The sequence below is a fragment of the Aquarana catesbeiana genome, linkage group LG08 (genome assembly GCF_042186555.1).
Source record: "Aquarana catesbeiana isolate 2022-GZ linkage group LG08, ASM4218655v1, whole genome shotgun sequence".
NCBI lineage: Eukaryota > Metazoa > Chordata > Amphibia > Anura > Ranidae > Aquarana > Aquarana catesbeiana.
In genome coordinates, this window is record NC_133331.1 from 207,728,863 (window position 1) to 207,753,250 (window position 24,388).

The 24,388-nt window shown below is 41.1% G+C and overlaps 1 protein-coding gene across 2 annotated transcripts in view; it reads left to right on the forward strand.

The window, feature by feature from the left end:
• LOC141106239 (mannose-binding protein C-like) overlaps positions 1-24,388 on the forward strand; it is a 188,021-nt gene that overhangs the window by 144,834 nt on the left and 18,799 nt on the right. For both annotated transcript variants that reach the window (XM_073596853.1, XM_073596854.1), the window contains one exon: positions 19,019-19,099. In XM_073596853.1, the coding sequence (XP_073452954.1) occupies positions 19,019-19,099 (81 nt within the window). The remainder of the gene's footprint in view (positions 1-19,018; positions 19,100-24,388) is intronic.

A 24,388-nucleotide genomic window follows, 5' to 3' on the forward strand; every position in this document is an offset into this window, starting at 1 on the left:
AGCTGGGAAACCGCACCGCAGCTTTAGAAATAAAAATGGATGAAATTGAAATTACAACCCAAGAAAATATAACAGAATTGGAACAATTAAAAAAAGAGAATTTAATACTTCAAACTAAGCTCGAAGATTACGAAAATAGAGCCAGACGTTCAAACTTGCGCATAAGGGGAATACCTGAAACTGTGACAGACCTGCAATCTACTATTACTGCTCTATTACAAGAACTAAAGCCAGATATCCCTATTGAACGTTTAGAACTGGACAGAGTACACAGAGCCCTCGCAGCCAAAAAGAAAGATGGACCCCCACGTGATATAATCACAAAATTTCATTATTACAGAACGAAAGAACAAATACTAATTGCTGCAAGAGAAAAAAAAGGAACTTAATTTTCAAGGACACAATTATCAAATTTTTGCTGACCTATCCCAACTTACTATTACTAAAAGACGATCCATGAAACCCCAACTAACGGAACTGCAACGCCACAACATTATGTATCAATGGGGCTTCCCCTTTTCAGTCAGATTTAACTACCAAGGTACAATTTACAGAAGCAGATCAGCAGATGAACTACAACAAACCCTTTTAAAATTAAATCTGACAGAACCCACAAGCAGCAACACTCCCACACGCAGAAGAATGGCATCATCTTCACCTTCAGGCAGCACCCAGAAAATTCCAGAACAAAATGGGAATCATCATTCTCACAAAAGAGGCCGTTATGCCACATCATCCATGGACCAAGAAGATTCAATGGACTGACATCCTAATTCCTGATATCTCTTCATTTATTATACTAAGAGATGGTTCTCTATAAAAAACCTATACTTATAACTGAATGTAACTGCATTTTGATAGGCACACACTGTGTGGGATCATGTTACATTCCAGTTATATTTCTTATTACTTCTGATTCATATAGCCTTAGAATATATAAGTGAAATAAGGAAATTCTTGTTCAGTTATATATTATCAGGTAATAACAATAGATTTATTACTTTTTAGGACAAATATGTTCAATAATCCAGAAGTAATGGAAGCTTTTTTTTTTTTTTTCTCTTTCTTTTCTTAAAACAAATATATTATTACCTAACTAGTTCCTAGAATTATGTTTTTGTTTATTCTAATCTGAAGCAATACAACCTCAATTTTATGAATTAACATATCTAAACAGTTACATATGAATAAAATATGTAATTGTTTACTCTAAAAGGGTTAAAATCCCAAAATAATTCAAACTATCTTCATCAATACCAAAGTTATTAACAGTACCTTTCTAACTGAATTATTTAGCCTAGGGCAAGACTAACCATATACAACCACCCTGGAATAAATAATTTCAACAAAAACTATATTCTGCACTCCAACTAATGAAACATCATATTGATGTCTTTTGACATAGCACTTCTCTCCTGTAAGCGGAAGATCCGTGTACCCCCATTAGCCCTCCTCATTCTCCCAACCATATTATGTGGGAGTGTGACGAAGGCACTTATTCCCCTGAGAGAGATATTTATTCTCTTTCACGGGTAAATTGTGATTACTTACAAAAAATAATTTATTCAATGTATCATCTAATCTCATATGTTTTTTGTTTACTCTTTACTCCAGAATTCACTGGTTTCTTTTCTATCTATTCATCTCTTCAGTCCACACAGGTTGATCTGCGCAGTCAGCTCTGCATAACAAAAAGTAAATCAAAACTATTTGATCTATTGCCATGGCACCACTGAATATACTTTCCCTGAATGTTCAGGGAATAAATGTCCCTCAAAAAAGGACCAAAGCCTTCCGTACTTTCCATAACAAGAAGGCTCACATAGTATGCCTCCAAGAAACACACTTCACCAAAGATTCTACTCCAAAATATATTTCTCCTTTTTATCAACAAATTTACACGGCTTCTGCCTGTACCAAGCAAAGGGGAACTCTAATTGCATTTCACCGATCCACACCATTCACCTTATCATCAGAAATTAAAGACCCAGAAGGTAGATACCTGATACTCATGGGTTATATAATGGATACAGCAATCACGGTGATTTCCTACTATGCTCCTAACAAACAACCTACACCATTCCTCTCACATATATTACAAGTGATTAATACACACAAAATAGGAACAGTGATAATGTGTGGGGATTCGAACCAGGTCCTCCTCCCATTTCTAGATAAATCACCTTTTACACCATCCAAAATAACCTCTAGATTACCTTTTTCTCAACTTCTTTCCAAATACAATCTGGTAGATTCATGGAGAGAAAGTAACCCAATGAAAAAGAAATTCACTTATTTCTCGCACCCTCATCAAACCTTCACCAGAATAGATCATATTTTTCTAACAATAGGAATGATACCAGAAATTATTGCATCAGATATAATTCCGATTCCGTGGTCTGATCATAATGCAGTATACACTACTATAGCCTCAGCCATACCAAAAGCGCATGACCCAACGTGGTACTTACCGGACATAATGCTCAAACACCCACTACATCAGATGGCCATTGAACAAGCTTTAAAGGAATACATATCAATTAATAATACAACAGACATCTCCCCAATAACACTGTGGGAAGCTCATAAGCCTGTCTTGCGTGGTACAATACAAAGACAAATGGCACTATTTAAACGGGAACGCAAAAATCTAGCAAAAAAACTAGAACTCAATTTTAATGCAGCCTACATATCATTTCAAGATAATCCATCTCAGAGTACAAAATCTCATCTGGAAAAATCTAGATTGGAATACGATCTATTTCTCACTGAGTCAGTTGATAAATCCCTCAAACGCTCCAAACACAATTTCTACATGAATACAAACAAACCAGGTACATATTTGGCTCGGGCATTAAATTCAACTAACAAATCTTTCAAACCAATACGTTTGAAATTATCAAAAAATGTTTACACTTGTAATCCAGTTAAAATAGTCCATAAATTTCACTCACATCTCGCAACTTTATACAAGACAAACAATGAATTTAATCCTACAGAGGCTGAATCCTTCTTCTCAAAAATAACCTTACCTGAGTTATCTCAGAATCAAAAAAGCAGTTTGGATGAGCCTATAACTATAGATGAAGTTGCTAACGCCATAAAAGACCTAAAACTTAACAAAAGACCAGGCCCAGACGGCTACTCGGCTTTATATTATAAAACATTCTCAGAAATACTCTCTCCCATTCTCACTGAAACTTTTAACAAACTTCTAAATGGACATTCTTTTCGGCAAGAAACACTAATGGCAATTGTTTGTATGATCCCAAAACCCCTTTCTGATGATACTTCCTGTGTGAATTGTCGGCCTATCTCTCTGTTAAACCTCGATATTAAATTATTAGCAAAAATAATAGCAAAACGCCTCAATAGCATTATAGGAAAATTAATACATAGAGATCAAGTAGGCTTCATGCCAAATAGACAGGCAGGCGATAATATACGCAGGGCAGTGTTATTGGCACATATTGCTAAAAAACGGAAAATCCCTTTATGTTTTCTATCTCTCGATATTAAGAGGGCATTTGACACAGTATCCTGGCAATATATGCAATATTCATTACAAAAATGGGGTTTTGGACCCCACTTTTTAACATGGATCAAAGCATTATATAATAAACCCAAAGCCTATATAAAATATGCTGGATACAAATCTGAAGCCTTTAATATCGAAAGAGGTACCCGACAGGGTTGCCCATTATCTCCCTTATTATTTGCCCTTATACTCGAACCCATGGCCCAATATATCAGAACAGTCTTTGTCTGCACCACGTGATGCTGGGGGGAGTTTCTCTGATTGGGGCGGGGATTGGCTATATAGATAGGACCCATACATTTGTTTTAGCCTGCTCTTACATGACAGGGAGGAATGAAGGGGGTTAAAAAAGAGGTTAGTGTGATTAGAAAAAAGGTTGAGAACATGAGAGAAGTAGATGGAATAGGAATAGGAAAATGAAAATGAAAAAGAGGAAAAAAAGAGAGGGTAAGATAGGCGGGGTGATATAAGAGGGGCAAGATAAGGAGCAGAGTAGAGAAGGAAGGGCAAGAAAAAAAGGAAAGGGCAGGAGTGAGAAGGAGGAAAGGGAAAATTGCAAGGATGTGAAAGTGATGAAGGGAAAGTGGAACTCGGTTTGAAAGTCAAGAATAATGAAGAAGAAAATGTGTACCTGATAAACAAAGTGTCCAGGCAAAATTGCATTGATGCATGGGTGATAGATAGGAAGGTGGAAACAAGTGTGTACCAAACGAGGTGCGGAATCCAAGCGGGAATGAGGTCCATAGCCGCCAAGCCCCCACAGTCATGCCCCCAACGTCAGACACTGGCCCACAGATGGGGAGAGAAGGGGAGGACGCCGACAGCCCAGGAACCAAACCAGTGATGGCTCCACCGGCGGCGGCGGCAGCCAAACCACCCCCCAATGGGCCAGGAGATGATGATCACTCGGACGGCACGCCGCGCTAATAAGGCGCCAGCGTGTCCGGCCGGGATGTGTGACGTCGACGCGCAGTGAGCACAACCCCGCCCACCCTCCGTCACAACAGGGCGGAGGGGGGGGTCCGCAGTGCGCGTCGCAGCTCCCGAACAAGACCGAGAGGCAGGCCCGGCAGATCAGCAGACGCATGCACCACTGCGTGCATGTAAGAAGAAACGAGATAAAAAATAAATACAAAAAATTGGAAATAAAGCTAGAATTGGAAATCAAAAAAGGGGAAATGAGAAAGAACAATAACTAAGATTATCAAAGCAAATAAAATTAGTATTGGGTTGAAAAGTGATGTTAGTGATTATACAAGCAATTAAACCTCTGGCAGGTAGAGGTGGGAGTCAAAATAATATTTTAATGTAAATTTTTGGTTAGCGCCGCCGTGTGCCTATCATCCCTAATTGGTTAATATTAATTGGGAAAAAATGGGTAGAGGGAATTAGTGGGACTTTATATGAGGTATAGGGGTGCCGTTCAGGTCCCCCCCTCCATCCCGGTTGAATGAAGAATAATAAAAAATAAAAAAGGTAGCGGGACTTTATATATAGACACTCGGGAGCGGGAGTAAAATTAATAATTTTTAATGGAATCAAATGATTATAGAGTTTCTGTATTCGAATAATTCAATGCATAATGCTATATATAAAATCATTCGTACAACTATTACAATTCATTGAAACCAGAAAAGATATACATACATACATGTTCCAACAAGGAATCAATACATAATACATAATGTAAAAACATTTAGAGCATTTAGAGCATGATTACATGATTAATCTTTTTTAACCCCCTTCATTCCTCCCTTTGTTCCACATCTCCTCCCTCTCCACCCATTTCCTTCACCTTGCCTCACATCCACTTCACAGCCACTTCATTTTCTTTCCCCTACAGATTTGGTCCCTTTGTTTCACCATCACCTACAATGACACTCCTGCGGGACGTCGTCCATTCCTGTGTCTTGCCCGTTGCTACATGTCCCCTCAGCTCCCGTGCATGGCATGATTGGCTTGGCCTGTGCGTTTCGTGGCCGCACCGCCACTGTGTGGATCACACATGTAAGTGCACAGGCGGTTCGGGTCCATCATGGAGGACCCTTCCTGCCTGTCCTGAGTTTTTTCCTTTTTTTTTTTTTTCCTTCAATTAAACATTTTTCCCTTTTTTTAGATTATCACTATGGTTCCTTGCTCCTGATGATAGGTCAAATACCTTGAAACGCGTAGAGCCAATATCAACCTAGTGTATATATTGATGCATTCTACCAGGCCGTTCCATAATAATTTGCTTTTTGCCCCCTATGATCTGTAACCCTCCCTTTTCTTTTTGGTCTCCAATTTTTCCAATTAATCATGTAATCATGCTCTAAATGTTTTTACATTATGTATTATGTATTGATTCCTTGTTGGAACATGTATGTATGTATATCTTTTCTGGTTTCAATGAATTGTAATAGTTGTACGAATGATTTTATATATAGCATTATGCATTGAATTATTCGAATACAGAAACTCTATAATCATTTGATTCCATTAAAAATTATTAATTTTACTCCCGCTCCCGAGTGTCTATATATAAAGTCCCGCTACCTTTTTTATTTTTTTATTATTCTTCATATTAATTATAGACTTTATTAGGTCCATATATCTATAAGTTTTTATGTTTATTTTGTGACCTCATGTTACTGTTATGAATCAATTTTTTTCAGTTGTCTTATCCTGTACCATTTGGGGGCTGCTCATTATGTACCCCATTCAACAGGCAAGATGGGATGGTTACATGATTGGATATTATTATCTTTTTTGTAATTTGTGTCCAATTGTTATTATGTATCAATAAATGTTTTACGCAATTGTGATTGTCCCTCTGGTCTCATTGGCCCACCTCACTCAAAGTCCCAACCTCCTATTTTTTTATACGCACAGGGATGGAGACTTAGTGTCTCATTTAATGTCCCAATCTTCTTTTTTATTTTTATCTTATTTAATATATCAGAACAAACCAAACTATAACTGGCATTGAAGTAGGAGGTATTACACACAAATTATGTATATTTGCAGACGATATATTACTTTTTCTATCATCACCACAGGTCTCTGGTCCTAACTTAATACCAGCTCTTGATGGATTTGCAGCCCTATCCGGCCTTATGATTAATCCTAAGAAATGCCTAGTGCTTAATATTTCACTCACAAACATGGAATTGATCCCGGCTAGGGCTGCTCTCCCATTCACATGGGCAGAAAAATCAATCCCATATCTTGGAATTCATTTAACAGCCTCTCATTCTGACTTATTCTCAACCAATTATCCTCCTGTATTAAGACAAATCACAAATCTAATAAAACAATGGTCGCAACTTCCTTTATCCTGGATGGGGAAGATTAATGCAATCAAAATGACTATTCTACCCAAATTGCTTTATCTATTCAGAGTCCTCCCTATTCCAATTCCTTCCTATTTTTTGAGAATAGTACAAAAAAGAGCAACTTCGTTTATATGGGGCTCTTCTAAACCACGTATACCTATACACACACTACATCTTCCCAAAAATAAAGGAGGCCTGGGATACCCTAATTTTACTAACTACTACAGAGCGGCACATTTGGCCAGTCTGTCCAAATACCATGCAAAACAGGAAATCCCATTATGGGTATTTATAGAGGCTTCAGAAAATGACCCTCTATTAATATCAAATTTATTATGGCTTGATCCTAAAGACCGCTTTAAAATTCATAATCCCATAACTAAACACTTCTTATCTCTCTGGGATAAACTAAAAACCAAATATCAGTTACAATCTCCACACAATCCTCTCTTTTCTTTTATCAGAAACCCGGCCTTTTATCCGGCACGGATCTACCCAAATTCTTTTAAAGCTTGGACAACATCAGGCATTCAGACACTAAATGACTTCATAGCATCTAAATCATTCCTTTCATTCCCATCGCTTAGAGAAAAATATGATCTACCAAACTCTGAGATATTTAGATATCTCCAAATCAAAAATTTCTATACACCATTCCTAAAGGGGGATACACCATTATGCCAATTATCCATTTTTGAATCAATCTGTACAAAAGATCCATTTGCTAAAGGTACAATTTCATCACTTTATAATCAATTATATGGAGTAGCAAATCTTAATAGACCCTCTTACGTTCAGAGGTGGGAGGAGGACCTGGGACGAACTTTAGAAGACACGGACTGGTCTAACATATGGCTCACATCTAAGTCATCTTCACCCAACATCTTAGCACTGGAGACAAATTATAAAGTCCTAACTCGCTGGTACCTTGTACCCGCTAGAGTGGCAAAATATTCACCTAATACCTCAGCTCTTTGTTTTCGAGGATGCCCAGAAATAGGCACATATTTACACATATGGTGGACGTGCCCAGTAATCCAAACCTTCTGGAAGGAAGTCTTCGTGATTGCATCTAAAATATTTAAAAAAATAATACAACCAGATCCATATTTAACTTTAATTAATCTAAAACCGGAATGGTTAACACTCTCTCAATTCAAACTTATGATCCAACTAATAACGGCTGCAAAACAAACAGTGGCCAAGGCATGGAAATCTCCTACATTGGTACTAGCAGAAACAATTCACAGAATGAATAATACAATGTCCCATGCTAAGATGGTAGCCATCGATCAAAATCAAATTCCAAAATTTGAAAAACTTTGGCATCCTTGGATAAAACAACAGTTCCTGTCAAACTTCAATGACTCTGTCCTGTTGCCATGGTAACAGATTAAATGACTTACAGAGACACCCATTCTAAGGCTTCAAAGAGAACTAAAAAGAATAATAAACTGACGAGCGGGACAACCTTGTGGACCATACCTCTACCTTTCAACCCTTTTTCTTCTTTCTCTTTCCTTTTCTCCACCTTACGATTAAAGCTCATTATCAGAATTTATTTGACCTATATACACTCTACTTGTAAACAATATGTATAGTAGGTATAAATCATTTAAATACCTACAAAAGTAACTAAGGAAATGATATATATCTTTAATTTAGGTTTACGTGAACCCAATGTTTAATATTTGAAATTTCATGATATTTACCTATATAAACCCTACTGTAAAACAAGGAGCTTACTTTATAGATCCTTGTAAACTTACTTTATGTATCTTTATAACATTGTATACTCAATAAACTTCTTTTGACAAGGAAAAACTCTTTAACGCTTCCTTAACTGCGTGCTTAATGTAGGATTTAACCTGGCGTGCTTTCGCAGCATTGTCCTGAGCCGCCTCCTTGAAGCAAGATGCACATACCAGCTTTCCTGGGGGACCTCAGCTGAGCAGGCCCAACAGGATCTTTCTTCTGCCTGGAATGGCGATGAAGACCTATCCGAAGAAGAGGATCTTCTGTGTCTGCTCCCAGATTTGCTCTTTCTAGAGGCTTTCCAATGTCTTGACCTCTCTTGGCTCGAGTCCGAGCGACTAAAGTGAGGTAAGGGCGAGGAAGATCTGAAATGCCGGGACGACGGGCATCTATCCAGCAGTATGCTACTCTGCGACTTGTCATGTCTAGTTCCTTTTTTACTCCATTGAGGCTGGAATTCTGATTTGGAACCTCTTTGCGGGTGTTTATCCCGCACTGGGCCCTTCTCCCTGTAAAACACAGAGAATGTGCTCTCTCTTTTTTTTTTCCCTTTTATAAATAAATAACTTTTTTCTTTTTTTTTTTTTAAACAAAAAATAAATAAATACAATTAAAATAAACTTTTCCATCCAAATCTTCAGTGCTAAGGCAGCTAGGCAGGCAGGCACAATTCCCCAGACCTATAAGGCACAGGATAATATAAACACTCTGACAGACAACTAACACAGCAGTAAGCAATGAGAGTCCTGAAAGGAGGCTTACCAGAGCAGAGCAGCAGATTGATCAGCTGGAGGCTGTGATTAGAGCAGTAGAGCAATGATGAGTCCTCTTGCACACAGAGGGGCTCAGAGAGTGCCCTGGCCTGCCCCTAGGACAGAGCCTGCTGCAAATCAGCAGTGAGCATTGTGTTGTTTGCTAGGCAACCCCGAAGAGGAAGCTGCCTCTGACCTCACCTGCCCAACTCTGAGCTTCCTGAAAGGAATACATGTGGGGGTGGTGAACTACAAGTCTCAGCGAGCCAAACCACTGCTTGAACAGACAAAAACATGGAAGGAGAGAGTGCCAGCACCTGCCTAACGAAGGTATATACAGTCATTTATACTGCCAGTGACCTTTGCCAGTAATACACAGTCATTTAAACTGCACCTTATTATCCCAGCACCATGGGAACCCACCTCCTCAGGAGATTTACAGCCTATATGGGGGGTCTTCTGAAACAGGAGAGGCTGAACCCGAACAGGATGGATGGTGGATGGTGAAAAAAATAAAACAAAATAAATAAATAAAATCATAATAATAATAATAATAATAATAATCTTTAAAAGGCGTCTGGAGCGAGGACGAAAAAAGAACACTGGTGTGGGCAGACAGCCGCCCTTTATGGGCTAAGAAAGAGGTGGTCCTGGAGTGGTCAGAGAGGGCAGAGCTGACCCATAGTAGGCTGACATGGGGAGGTCTAGGAAATACAGATTATCCATTACCTCCTACACCTCTCACATTTTGGTAAATATTTTATTATATCTTTTCATGTGACAACAATGAAGAAATTACACTTTGCTACAATGTAGTGAGTATGCAGCTTGTATAACAGTGTAAGCTTGCTGTCCCCTCCAAATGACTCAACACACAGCCATTAATGTCTAAACCGCTGGCAACAAAAGTGAGTACACCCCTAAGTGCATTGTAGCAAAGTGTAATTTCTTCAGTGTTGTCACATGAAAAGATATAATAAAATATTTACAAAAACGGGAGGGATGTACTTTTGTGAGGTATAGTATAATACAGTGTATTGAAGTGGTTAAGGGAAACCCTATGACAGAATTAAGAAAAAAAAAAAAAAACAGCATGAGTCCATCCCCCCCCAGTCCATACCAGGCCCTTTGGGTCTTGTATGGTTTTTAAGGGGAACTTCATGCTAAACTTTTTTTTAAAAAGGCGTGGGGTCCCCCCCCAAAGTCCATACCAGACCCTTATCCGAGCAAGCAGTCTGGCAGGCCAGGAAAGGGGGGGGTGAGCGAGCGCCCCCCCTCCTGAACCATACTAGACTGCTTGACCTCAACATGGGGAGGGTGCTTTGGGGTCCAAAAAAGACAAGCCTCGATGGGAGGCGTACCGTCGACTGCTGTCTTTTTGCGGTGACAGCTTTTATATAGGCAAGGGCGGGTCCACCTGGTGATGTAACCGAGTGACCCCGCCCCTTCTGACGTCATGTGCCATCAGGATGGCACATGGGGGGGTAACCCACGCTGTATTTTTCCTTGTTTTTTATCTATATTACCGGAAGCTGGCAATACATTACAGCCACGGGCAATTTTGAAATTACATTTTTTTCCTTTAGAAATGTAATTTTGCTGCAGGACTATATAGGCAGACCAAGGGGACCCCCCAGGCATGATATTTAATGGAATATTTCATTTTTATTGTTTCACTTTAAAGCATTCTTAAAATCACTGCTCCTGAAAAAACAGTTGTTTTAAAAACCTCTTTTTGCATTTATATATATATATATATATATATATATATATATATATATATATATATATATATATATATATATATATATATATATATATATATATATATATATATATCTCCTGGGGCAGTACCCGGGTCCCCATACATTTTTTATGGCAATAAATAGCATATAAGTCTTTAAATTTAGCACTTTAGATTTTTCATGTTTGTGTCCCATAGACTTTAATAAGGCTAGCATGTTTGCACACAATTTTTGCCTGTTAGCATGATGTGGTGCAAACCAAACTGGGGGTGTTCAGCCCATCCCTACCGCAGAGATATCATCAGTATTTTTAATTCTTATAACAACTTGTATATTAGCAAAGTATTTTATAAAGAGACCGAATTGCAACTTTTTCCTAACTCCATTACGCATATGCCCTGTACACACGGTCGGACTTTCCGACAGAATATGTGCGATCGGAGGTTGTTGTCGGAAATTCCGACAGTGTTTGGGCTCCATTGGACTTTTTCCATCGGAATTTCCAACTCACAAAGTTTGAGAGCAGGCTATAACATTTTCCGACAACAAAATCCGATCCTTTAAATTACGATCGTGTGTAGACAAATCCGACGAACAAAGTGCCACGCATGCTCAGAATAAATTAAGAGATGAAAGCTATTGGCTATTGCCCCGTTTATAGTCCCGACGTACATGTTTTAGGTCATCGCGTTCAGAATGATCGGATTTTCCAACAACTTTGTGCGACCATGTGTATGCAAGACAAGTTTGAGCCAACATCCGTCGGAAAAAACTGATGGATTTTGTTGTCGGAATGTCCGATCAATGTCCGATCGTGTGTACAGGGCATAACAGTATTGTCTGCAGCTGATAGGGAGATGGTGGATAAACGTCTGACTCTAGAGGAACTCCAGTTTGCTTCTGTCAGTATACCTAATAATAAATCCCCAGGTGCAGACGGGTTACCAGGGGAGGTCTACAAAGTCTATGGAGCTAATCTGTTGCCAAAATTGTTAGAGGTATTTAATGCAGCATTGGAGTGTGGTCATCTTCCTCCCTCTATGAATGAGGCGATGATTATAGTTTTATTACAACCTGATAGGGCCCCTAATAATCCAGAATCATATCGCCCAATATCGTTACTCACATCAGATGTGAAGCTATTGGCAAAAGTGTTAGCTACTAGACTGGCGAAAGTAATATCTAAGATGTTTAGCCCAATTTGGATTTATTCAGGGAAGATCTAGTACAGTGAATATAAGACGTCTATTCCTTAAAGCGGGAGTCCGGTGAAAATTTTTTTTTTAGATGTCAGCAGCTGCAAATACTGCAGCTGCTGACTTTTAAAATAAGATCACTCACCTGTCCAGGGGTCCAGCGATGTCGGCACCCGAGACCGAACCGCCCTTCGATCCTCGGGTGCTGCCGCCGCCGCCATTCTCAGTGAGGGAATCAGGAAGTGAAGCATTGCGGCTTCACTTCCCGATTCCCTACTGCGCATGCGCGAGTCGCGCTGCCTGTTCTCAATGGTCCCTGCTATCTCCTGGGACCTGTGTCTTTCCCAGGAGACAGCGGGAGAGTGCGGGAGGGGGCGTGACTCCCGCGGGAGTCTATTCCCGGAAGTGGGTGCAGATACCTGTATTATACAGGTATCTGCACCCCTCTCCCCCTGAAAGGTGCCAATTGTGACACTGGAGGGGGGGAGGAATCCGATGAGCGGAAGTTCCACTCTTGGGTGGAACTCCGCTTTAATTTGCAGGTTCCGGCTGAAAATTTGGGCAATAGAGCTATATTGTCGCTTGATGCGGCAAAAGCTTTTGATAGCATAGAATGGGTTTTTTAAGGCACTGCTTAGAGAAGTTTGGATTTGGACCCCAGTTTATAAGTTGGATACAACTCCTTTATGCTGCCTCGGTGGTACGAGTTCAGGTAAATTGACATGGATCAGCCCCTTTCTTTACAATGGGGAACAAGACAGGGATGTCCATTATCACCTTTTCTTTTTGCCCTGGCCCTTGAACCTTTGGCCGCCGCTATCCACCAATTATCGAATATTATTAGGTTCTGTAGACCCTTCGGAGAGGATAAGATTGCCCTATATGCCGATGACATGCTTCTATTTTAGGAGACACATCGTCTTCCTTAGTAGCAGTGATGTCTTTAATCGCTTGCCGACCAGCCACCACAGTTTTACTGTGGCAGAATGGCACGCCTGGGCGAAACGACGTTATGGTACGTCGATTCACCTTTTGTCCACTAGGGGTGCGCATGCAGCTTGTGCCTGACCCCAATGCGTGTGCCCGGCAGGCGCGATGACCGCCGGGCTCCCGCGATCACTAGTGACAGAGCGAGAACTGTGCGTGTAAACACATAGATCCTGGTTCTTTCAGGGGAGAGAAGAGATCGTGTGTTCATACTATGTATGAACACTGATCTCTCTCTTCTCCTAGACAGTCCCATCCCCCCACAGTTAGAAACACACACAGGGAACACAGTTAACCCCTTGATCGCCCCCTAGTGTTAACCCCTTCTCTGCCAGTGACATTTACACAGTAATCAGTGCATTTTTATAGCACTGATCACTGTATAATTGTCAATGGTTTCAAAAATGTGTCAAAAGTGTCTGATGTGTCCACCATAATGTCACAGTCCCGATAAAAATCGCAGAATGCCGCCATTACTAGTAAAAAAAAAAAAATAATAAAAATGTCATAAATCTATCCCCTATTTTGTAGACGTTATAACTTTTGCGCAAACCAATCAATATACACTTATTGCGATTTTTTTTTTTACCCAAAATATGTAGAAGAATACATATTGGCCTAATCTGAGGAAAAAATTAGTTTTTTTTAATAAAAAATGTAGGATATTTATTATAGCAAAAAGTTAAAGATATTGGGGGTTATTTAGTAAAGACAAATCCACTTTGCACTTGAAAGCGCACTGAAAGTGCACTTGGAAGTGAAGTCGCTGTAGAACCGAGGGGCACGTGCAAGGAAAATGAAACAGCATTTTAGCGTGCGCATGATTGGATGATAAAATCAGCAGAGCTTCCCCTCATTTCAGATCTAACCCTCAGATTTACAGCGTGTACACTTTCAAGTGCACTTTCAAGTGCACTTGCGGTGCACTTGTAGTGCAAAGTGGATTTGCCATTCGTAAATAACCCCCATTGTGTTTTTTTCAAAATTGTCACTCTCCTTTTGTTTATAGCGCAAAAAATAAAAAAAACACAGAGGCGATCAAATACCACCAAAAGAAAGCTCTATTTGTGGGGAAAAAAAAGGACGTCAATTTTGTTTGGGTACATCGTCGCACGTGCAATAGTCAGTTAAAGCACGCAGTGCCGAATCGTAAAAAATGGCCTGGTCATTAAGCAGCCAAATCTTCCGAGGCTGAAGCAGTAAATTAACACTAGGGATGAGCTTCGAGTTCGAGTCGAACTCATGTTCGACTCGAACATTGGCTGTTCGCAAGTTCGCCGAACAGCGAACAATTTGGGGTGTTCGCGGCAAATTCGAATGCCGCGGAACACCCTTTAAAAGTCTATGGGAGAAATCAAAAGTGCTAATTTTAAAGGCTAATATGCAAGTTATTGTCATAAAAAGTGTTTGGGGACCCGGGTCCTGCCCCAGGGGACATGGATCAATGCAAAAAAAAGTTTTAAAAAACGGCCGTTTTTTCAGGAGCAGTGATTTTAATAATGCTTAAAGTCAAACAATAAAAGTGTAATATCCCTTTAAATTTCGTACCTGGGGGGTGTCTATAGTATGCCTGTAAAGGGGCACATGTTTCCTGTGTTTAGAACAGTCTGACAGCAAAATGACATTTTGAAGGAAAAAACTCATTTAAAACTACCCGCGGCTTTTGCATTGCCGACAATACACATAGAAGTTCATTGATAAAAACGGCATGGGAATTCCCCAAAGGGGAACCCCGAACCAAAATTTAAAAAAAAAATATGACGTGGGAGTCCCCCTAAATTCCATACCAGGCCCTTCAGGTCTGATATGGATATTAAGGGGAACACCGGCCAAAATTAAAAAAAAAAAAAAAAATGACGTGGGGTTCCCCCTAAATTCCATACCAGACCCTTATCCGAGCACGCAGCCTGGCAGGCCGCAGGAAAAGAGGGGGGGACGAGAGTGCGCCCCCCCCCCTCCTGAACCGTACCAGGCCACATGCCCTCCACATTGGGAGGGTGCTTTGGGGTAGCCCCCCAAAACACCTTGTCCCCATGTTGATGAGGACAAGGGCCTCATCCCCACAACCCTGGCCGGTGGTTGTGGGGGTCTGCGGGCGGGGGGCTTATCGGAATCTGGAAGCCCCCTTTAACAAGGGGACCCCCAGATCCCGGCCCCCCCCCTGTGTGAAATGGTAAGGGGGTACTTACCCCTACCATTTCACTAAAAAACTGTCAAAAATGTTAAAAATGACAAGAGACAGTTTTTGACAATTCCTTTATTTAAATACTTCTTCTTTCTTCTATCTTCCTTCATCTTCTGGTTCTTCTGGCTCTTCTGGTTCTTCCTCCGGCATTCTCGTCCAGCATCTCCTCCGCGGCGTCTTCTATCTTCTTCTCCTCGGGCCGCTCTGCACCAATGGCATGGGGGGAGGCTCCCGCTCTTCTCTTCTTCTTTTCTTCTCTTCTTCATTTTCTTCTCCGGGCCGCTCCGCATCCATGCTGGCATGGAGGGAGGCTCCCGCTGTGTGACGGCGCTCCTCGTCGGACGAGAATGCCGGAGGAAGAGCCAGAAGAACCAGAAGAAGAAGAAGATGAAGGAAGATAGAAGAAAGAAGAAGTATTTAAATAAAGGAATTGTCAAAACTGTCTCTTGTCATTTTTAACATTTTTGACAGTTTTTTAGTGAAATGGTAGGGGTAAGTACCCCCTTACCATTTCACACAGGAGGGGGGCCGGGATCTGGGGGCCCCCTTGTTAAAGGGGGCTTCCAGATTCCGATAAGCCCCCCGCCCGCAGACCCCCACAACCACCGGCCAGGGTTGTGGGGATGAGGCCCTTGTCCTCATCAACATGGGGACAAGGTGTTTTTGGGGGCTACCCCAAAGCACCCTCCCAATGTTGAGGGCATGTGGCCTGGTACGGTTCAGGAGGGGGGAGCTGCGGCCTGCCAGGTTGCGTGCTCGGATAAGGGTCTGGTATGGATTTTTGGGGGGACCCCACGCCGTGTTTTTTTTTTTTTTTTTGGCGCAGGGTTCCCCTTAAAATCCATACCAGACCTGAAGGGTCTGGTATGGAATTTAGGGGGACTCCCACGTCTTTTTTTTTTTTAATTTTGGTTCGGGGTTCCCCTTTGGGGAATTCCCATGCCGTTTTTATCAATGAACTTCTATGTGTATTGTCGGCAATGCAATAGCCGCGGGTAGTTTTAAATGAGTTTTTTCCTTCAAAATGTCATTTTGCTGTCAGACTGTTCTAAACACAGGAAACATGCGCCCCTTTACAGGCATACTATAGACACCCCCCAGGTACGAAATTTAAAGGGATATTACACTTTTATTGTTTGACTTTAAGCATTATTAAAATCACTGCTCCTGAAAAAACGGCCGTTTTTAAAACTTTTTTTTGCATTGATCCATGTCCCCTGGGGCAGGACCCGGGTCCCCAAACACTTTTTATGACAATAACTTGCATATTAGCCTTTAAAATTAGCACTTTTGATTATTCATGTTCGTGTCCCATAGACTTTAACGATGTTCGCGTGTTCGAACAAACTTTTTTCCTGTTCGCATGTTCTGGTGCGAACCGAACAGGGGGGTGTTCGGCTCATCCCTAATTAACACATACAGTATGGCTCTTTTTCAGCATTTACAAAAAACTGGGATAAGTCAGTTCTTCTACTTGTGGATCCCTTGGTGACTGATCTGCCAATATTAGCTTCTTAAATAACTGTCTCTACATTTAAAATATCTAGGCGTCCAAGTTACATCACAAGTGAGCACATATGTAGAGAGGAATTTAGTCCCACTACTTAATCGCTTTAAACAAGTGGGAAAAATTTGGAGTAAGTTATCTTTAACAGTAGTTGGCAGAGCCAGTTTGATAAAGATGGTTTGGATACCTCATCTATTATATTTTTTACATAATTGTCCTGTATGGCCGCCCCAGAAATTTTTTTAGACAAATAGATACTTTAGAGACCTTATTTGAAGATATAAACATTCTCAGATTAGATTAGGAACTCTTCAGTTGCTTAAGCATGAAGGAGGTTTAGCCGTCCCAAATGCCAGATTGTATTATCTGGCATCACAACTTCAGCAACTATATGGTTGGAGTGACATAAATCGAGAGGACCCTATACAGCAAATTATATTTTCCCAACTGCCGATGGATCCACCAGTGCAGCTATTAGTAGCATATCACTTTTATAATAAGCTTCAACTTAGTTGGGCAATCAGGTGAACATACTATAGATGTTGAAAGTTAAAAATTAGAAAGATCTTTGGAGGGGGATAAGTGTGTGTGTATAATTATATATATATATATATATATATATATATATATATATATATATATATATATATATATATATATATATATATATATATATATATATATATATATATATACACATACATACATATACATACACAACACACACACACACACACACACATACATATATATATTACACACACACACACACACACACACACATACTGTAGGTCATTAAGGTGTAGTGATCAAATTGAATATAATGGTCAGATTTATATCGTTTTGAGTTTTTGTTGCAAATTGGAAATAAAAAAAAAAATATTTGGATAAAAAAATAAAAAAATAAAATCCATCATCTGTCTCAAAGCTGGGGGCTCTCTCAGCTCTCTCTCTCCTCACAGTTTCAGAGACAGCAGTGGCAGCCATTGGCTCCAGCTTTTGTCAATCACAGGCACAGCCAGTGAGGAGAGCGCAGGTGTCAAGGCCGAGCAGTGCTCTATGTGTCAATAGACACACAAAGTGCTGCTCAGGACCGGGCCCGCATGAGTGCCCCTAAAGCAAGCAGCTTTCCATTGTAGGTACTCAGTTGGGACGGGAGGAGGAGCCAGGAGTGCCTAAAGGAGGCCAGAGAAGAGGAGGATTGGGGCTAGTAGGTACTCGGCATAGTGCATAGAGCAGGTACGTATGATATGTTTATTATTTTAAAAACAAAAACTGTAGGTTTACAATCACTTTAACAAAAGGGTTAACAGTTTAGGGAGTAAGCTTCTCCATTTTATGTTAATGAGAAGTGGACTCAGTCAATTTTCAGCTCAACTATTAGGACAGTTTGTGCAGGGCTAGTTGAAAAATTCAGTCAGCCATGATATCTTCTCCTCAGAAACATCTAAACGGTAAGAAATATATGCTACTGGGGTGGGCTAAATTAAAGTGAACACTTTTCCTTACCCCATGTGTGCAAAGTGCAGATTCACTTCTCTTCAAAGAGCAGCTTTCCACCAAAGCTATATGCAGGTGCCTGGCCATCATTGTACACAGTAGAATAAAGATTTATTTTATGGGAACACTAAAATGACATACCACTATGTATCATACACATATGAAAGAGTACCAGTTTAAAATATATTTATAGCCAAAACTTTTTTTTTTTTTTTATTCTGGATAGAGAGGAGTAGGGAAAGGTTAAAATCCCTGTCAGGATATACTATAAGCCAGGCCCTGTTAGAGAGTTCCCCACATTTCCTCATTTTTAATCAGACAAGAATGGAAGAAATCTGAGTTCTGATCCATCCCCACTCTATCCAAAACATCAAGAAAAGGTTTTTGTTATACTTTAGATACACTTTAACTTAAATTATAACTAATTTTAACCTGATGTAGAGATAAATAGAACTATTTTCTGCAGATATGTCACATCATTTTGCAGTACCATGTAGGTTGTGTATTTCAGGTGAAATTAATAAACATTGTCTTTGTAGATGTGGAGAGCATCAAGAAAACTACGGCTTTGGAAAATCGAATCGCTTCCTTAGAGAAGAAATGGTCCTGGATAAAAAGTGGTAATGTTGAATACTGACATAGACATGAGGATGTGCTTTTAAAATCAGTCCCTAAAGTGAACCAGTCATTAGATTGATAGAATGAATAAAATGCTTGAAGCTTGAGGTAGGCCCCTCAAGTAAATATTTGCATTGTGGAGCACCCAACATACATGTCGGTACATGTTGCCACCTCTAAGTTTCTGTATTTTATTCATACTTTACGTTTCGTATATTTAAAGTGGTTGTAAACCCCATTCATGAAATTTGATCTAGGCACATATATCTGTAGTGTAGTGTTCACTTATCTCTCACCAAATCTCTAAGTGCTGTGTCTTTCTGCTGCTCCGTTCCTTTGTTATCAGCATGATAACTTCTGCCAAGCTCTTTGACACAAGAGATAAAAGCAGCTGAAATTTTGTGTCGGGGAGGGAGCTTAGAGGGAGATTAGCAGAGAGCTTGTCCATTCAGATTGCAGTCTGCAAGTGTCTGCGTTCCTCTGCCTATGTTGAGAGGGGAGGGTGTCTTTCCACCAATCTGCTCTCACAGCGTAGGCCCAAACTCCATACTCACTGCTGGAAGAGGAAACAAGATTTCTAACACAATGTGCACTTTCTAAAGAGTGTAGAAAGCTGAAAACAGCAGATATAAATAAAAAAAAAAAAACATATGTAGGGAGATTTGTTTCATCTCTGTGTATCATCTCGGGCTGTTCACTTCACTGGGTATATGTGAGGGTTTACATCCACTTTAACCAAGGACCTTACATAGATTCAATTTCTGAATAGTATTGCACTGTGGTCTAAATTTTACATCTCTAGGGTGTTGATTTACTAGTGGAAGATAATAGTAGAGGAGTAGAGGCTGTTCGCTGAAAAAAAAATATTAAAAGCCAGCAGCTACAAATACTGCAGCTGGTAACTTTTAATATATGGACACTTACCTGTCCAGGGAGCCCGCAATGTCGGCAGCCGAAGCCGATCCGTCCTTCGGCTCTCGGCTGCTGCCGCCGCCATCCTCGGTAAGGGAATAAGGAAGTAAAGCCGTGTGGCTTCACTTCCTGGTTCCCTACTGAGCATGCGCGAGTCACGCTACGCATCCTCTCTGATCCCTGCTGTGTTCTGTGTCTCACAGAATACAGCGGTGGAGGAGAGTGTAGGCGCCGGAAGCGGCGTAGGTCACCTCAAGCGCCGCGGTGATCTATGCCAGGAAGTGGGAGCAAATACCTGTATTAGACAGGTATCTGCTCCCTTCTCCCCGCTGAAAGGTGCCAAATGTGACACCGGAGGGGGGGGCGGAATCCAAAAAGTGGAAGTTCCATTTTTGGGTGGAACTCCACTTTAAAGTAAATGTTCACTTAACTTAGTAAGGTGAAGCTTTGTTCTCCGAATACCAAATTGTGTGCAAGGGAAGGTAAAGTGATATTAAAAGGCAAGTTTTTTTTTTTTTTTAAATGACAAACAATCATACTTACCTGTTCTGTGCAGTGGTTTTGCACAGAGCAGCCCCGATCTTCTTCTCAGGTCCCCCGCCAGCGTTCCTGGCTCCACCCTCCTGCCGAGTGCCCCCAGAGCAAACAGCTTGCTGTGGGGGTATCCAAGCAGAGCCGCTGCTCTGCGTGTCTATTCAAGCACAGAGCCACTGCTTGGCCCCACCCCCTGTCTCTTTTCATTGGCCTACTGGTTGTGATTAACAGCAACTGGAGCCAATGAGGAGGCTGTCAGGCACATTGCAATTGGGTTTAGGTGAGTATTACAGAGGGTGGAGGAGGGGGGGGGGTCCTCTGCATACAGAAGGCTTTTTACCTTCATGTAGAGAATGCATGAAGGTAAATGCACTGGAATGTTGTGTCAAATTGCCATTTTTTTGCATGTAAACCCCAGAAACATAAAGACATCACACTTAACAGGATAACTTTATTTTTAGTACAGTTATCCTTTATGGGTCTACCCTCTCCCTTCCCAGAGCACTCCCCCAAAGTCTTACACTTATCTGCCTGTTTAACTTGAGACCTTCACTGTGCAGCCTCCTGGGTACCACACAGCCTCCTTTTCAGCCTCCTTGGTGGGGTTCTGCCTCTTCCATGCGTGTGAACCTTTGATATTAATTCATTCCTTTAGAGAGGATGCCCACAGTTGGAATTAAGTATTAACAGCCTTTCTATAGGAATAAATAAAGATTTATCTTCTTGGGGGTGAGACCATGTGCTGAAGCTTGTTGATTACATTTTTTGCCTGTAAAGACACCATCATTGTGAGGCTTGTCTTTTGGATTATACTGAGCTAAGCGTGGAAGAATGAATGACTCCAAGCCGACATCTTATGCCAGCATGTGAGGGGAACACTTGGAGTGGTACACTTTTCCTTAAAGCGGACCTTCAGCCTCCCGCCTCTCTACCCTCCCTCCCATCCTCTGCAAGAATAGGACTTTTTTTTCTCTGTTTTGTTTACTTTTTTTTTTTGGTGAATGTACGCCCCTCCCCCCTGCATGTCACTCACCTTAGGCGAATGGTGTGCACACTGCCTGCTGTGCCTCCTGGGATATATAAGTCACATATCCCAGGATGCATAACATTATATTGAGGAAAGGAGGAGGGGTGGGTCTTTCAATGCGTCATTGGGTGGCGTGACAGCTGGACAGCCTAGAAATGAGATCACAGGGAAACATGGCAGCGCTGGATCGAGCGCTACCAGAAGAGAAGAAGCTCTCAGCTGTACAGCACTGGATCTGCTGTGGGGGGTGAGTATCAAAAGTTAGCAGAACTCACCACCAGGTAGGCAAGGCTTAAAATATATTTTTTTGCAAATAGTAAATGGTCATCGCTATGTAGATTTGTGAAAGAAGCAGAGTCCAGTGGAGACTTCAAAGGAGGGGGATCCCAATGGGTCCCACAGTAATGACGCGTACACATGGTTGGATTTTCCATCTGGAAATGTTCGATGGGAGCTTGTTGTCGGAAATTCCAACCGTGTGTAGGCTCCATCAGACATTTTCCGTCGGAATTTCCGACAAACAAAATTTGAGATCTGGATCTCAAATTTTCCGACAACAAAATCCGTCATAAATTCCAATCGTGTGTAAACAATTCCGACGCACAAAGTTCCACGCATGCTCAGAATCAAGCAGAAGCCGCACTGGCTATTGAACTTCATTTTTCTTGGCTCATTGTACGTGTTGTACGTCACCGCGTTCTTGATGTTCGGAATTTCCAACAAGATTTGTGTGACCATGTGTATGCAAGACAAGTTTGAGCCAACATTCGTCTGAAAAAAAAACATGGATTTTGTTGTCGGAATGTGCGATCGTGTGTACGCGGCATAAGGATCACAGAGGATTGGGAATAGGCAAATGTAAGATGTGGGTGGAAGAGAGGGAAAATGTGTCTATAAAAGATAGCTATACATGCATATACACTGTGTTTCCAATGTGCTTTATATTTGTATTTCATGTCTTTCAACTACCTATTAGTGCATTTAAAAAAAAAACTGCAAGATACAAAGCAATACAAACACAATGAAAAGACGATAAATACATTCAAATTCAATATTAAAATGTGCAGATCACAATATAAATACATTTTAATGCAGCTGTGTTTATGCTGTTTTGTAGAGCATTTTAATAATTGGCAAGTTAGCATTAGTATGTAGGTATCCTTACAATTCCAGAGGGCCATATAACTAATATCATGCAATACTTTACCAGTACTCCTCTGGTCAGGTGCAAAATTTTGGCCAGTGATGGTTCTGGGCTATGTGTCAGCCCACACTCTATAAAGAGCTGCACTCCCAGAAGCCCTTTGTCAGTGTATGGGAGTTTAGTAAAAGTGAGGGACAGATGATATTGCTTTTAGGGAGAACGTGTTGGGTACTTTAGTGTAATGTGCTACTGCTGGGTTGTGCCTACAGTATCAGTGCTCTATACAATACTATACAGTGTATGGTACTGATACTTTGCAATGAATAGTATTTTGTATGGCTATGGAGAGTGGAATATAGGCCCACATTCATTCCCTGTAATTTCCTAGAACCCAACAGTCCTTTTTAGTGCTATGTTTTTGTATGTGAGTCACCGACGGGTTCTGTTGCTGTGTTGCTGCTGCCCCCCCCCCCGCGCCACTCTCTGCCTCCAGCTTATGAAACATGGCCATACCATCGGCCATTTAGGTAGCATGTGTATGAAGATACATCTGACCTCTCAGCATGCAGCTAAGTGGGAACAGCACCAGAATGTTCCTCTTCAGAAAACAGGTCGCAGTTCTTCACTTGCTCCTTCCAGCCCCTCCTTTTCCACCTCTATCCTCAGTACACACGATTTAATCTCAGCAGTCTCCAGCAAAAGAGTTGAACATATATCAAGGTGTTTTAGTCTACCCTATGGCTCCTCTAGTAGGAATGAGCTTCTGCATGAGTAGGGGCATCTGTAGGCTGTAACCTTGCTCTGATTCTTATAGACAAAGATTTGTTTAAAAGCTTGACTTTTGAGGCACCACAAGATAACAGTTCCCTTTTCATAAAAACAATATAGCTTTTTTAGTACATAATATAGAAAAAAAAATTAGAGTTACTTACTGGTAACGTCTTTTCCAGGAGTCTTTCAGGACAGCGACCTATGAGAGACCTTGGCTTCTCACCTCTGAGGAAACACTGCCCAGCCTAGATTTAAAAGGCATGCTTCCCCGCCGGCTCCTCAGTTCTTCAAGAGCAACTCCGGCCAGCTGGGGAGACACAAGAACACATCATACACCATAAATTACTTTTTGATGGTTCCTGAGTCAGGAACCCAAAAGGAAACCAACAAGGGTGTGTACACAGTGCTGTCCTGAAAGACTCCAGGAAGAGACTTTACCAGTAGGTAACTCTAATTTTCCCATATCGTCTTTCATGACAGCCACCTATGAGAGGATAAGCGAGCACTTACCCATAAGGTGGGACTACGGCTTACAGGACTCTGTTTCCAAAGAGCCTGATCCCTTTGCTGACAACAAGATCAGCCTCTAGTGTCAGGTAAAAGGTGGGAGAGCTGAATCACGTTGCCGCTGCACAGATCTGGCGCAGAGTAGCATCAGCTTCTCTGAGATCCCCCTACATATAGGCATGTCCGATTGTTAACTAATGCCATCTTGCCCAGGTTCTGCTAGAGATTTTTAACCCTTACTTTAGTCCCTGCAAAACAACAAGGAAGGAAACCCCTTATTGACACATGAACCAAAGTTCAAAGGAAGATCCCACGAGAGCCTAAAATAAGTAAAGTTTGGTCCTACTTGGGGGGCTGCAGACCTAAAACTGATTCAGCTGCCGTAACGCCTCCAAA